General features: G+C 56.7%; 1 protein-coding gene across 1 annotated transcript in view; it reads right to left on the bottom strand.

Moving 5' to 3' along the window:
* EMH_0047030 (uncharacterized protein) overlaps positions 1–538 on the bottom strand; it is a gene marked incomplete at both ends in the record, with an annotated part of 2,403 nt that extends 1,865 nt beyond the window's left edge. The window contains 1 exon segment of the mRNA XM_013496236.1: positions 287–538. Coding sequence (XP_013351690.1) covers positions 287–538 — 252 coding nt within the window.
* Positions 539–935: the final 397 nt, after the last annotated feature.

Raw genomic sequence — 935 nt, 5'->3', positions numbered from 1 at the left:
GAGGGTTGAACCCCAAAGCCTCATTGCCTTGCAGCAGCAACAAGGGGGCACCAGGGGGGCCCCCAGGGGGCCCCCCAGGGGGCCCCTCATCATGAGAGGGGTTCGGCTGCGGGCGTTTCCGCGCCTTGGGGGAGGCCCAGCCTGCTCTAGGAGACGTGGATCCAGCAGCAGCAGCAGCAGGAGCAGCAGCAGCAGCAGCAGCAGAAGGTGCTCCTGCAGTTGCTGCAGTTGCTGCTGTATTTGCTGCCGTTTTGTCGTTTGTTTTGTTGATTGTTTTTGTATTAACTTTTGCCTCCTCAGCAGCCCCTCTCATGCGGCTGCGAGCAGCAGGAGAAGTTGATCCCCCCTGTGACGGCGATGAACTGCTGCTGCTGCTGCTGCTGCTGCTGCTGCTGCTGCTGGCTGTTTCATCAAGGAAAAGAGACAGAGGCGGGGGCAGGTCTGTGACGCCCAGAGCAACAAAACTCTCTGCGGGGCCCCCCTCTGTCTCGGTACCCTCCAAGCCGAAGCGGCAGAACAGCTGGCGAGGGTGCAGCATCTGCTTAGCAGCAAACTCCAGCTGCTGCCAGTTTAGTTCAATATGTACACGATGCCCACCACCACCAGCTCCTGCTGCTGCTGCTCCTGCTGCTGCTGCTGCTCCTGCTGCTGCTGCTGCTGCTGGCGGTGGTGCTGCTGCTGCGGCAGCAGCGGATGCGCCGAAGTCAGATACTCTCAACGACGCGCCGCCGCTGCTGCTGCTGCTGCTGCTGCTGCTACTGTTGCTGCTGCTGTTGCTGCTGCTGCTGGCACAGGCCCTGCTGCGAGCTGCGTATACTACCCGGCCCCCTAAATACAGAAAAAGCAAAAAAAACAAAAAAAAAGAAATGTAGTAATAACAAAATGAAAAAATAAAAAAGTTAAACACAAAAAACAACAACAAAAATAATAATAAT

Source organism: Eimeria mitis, genomic scaffold (genome assembly GCF_000499745.2).
Source record: "Eimeria mitis Houghton genomic scaffold, Emh_scaff1993, whole genome shotgun sequence".
NCBI classification, from domain to species: Eukaryota; Apicomplexa; class Conoidasida; order Eucoccidiorida; family Eimeriidae; genus Eimeria; species Eimeria mitis.
The sequence above is the reverse complement of the archived record's forward strand: the minus strand, read 5'-3'. Positions and strand labels throughout refer to the sequence as shown.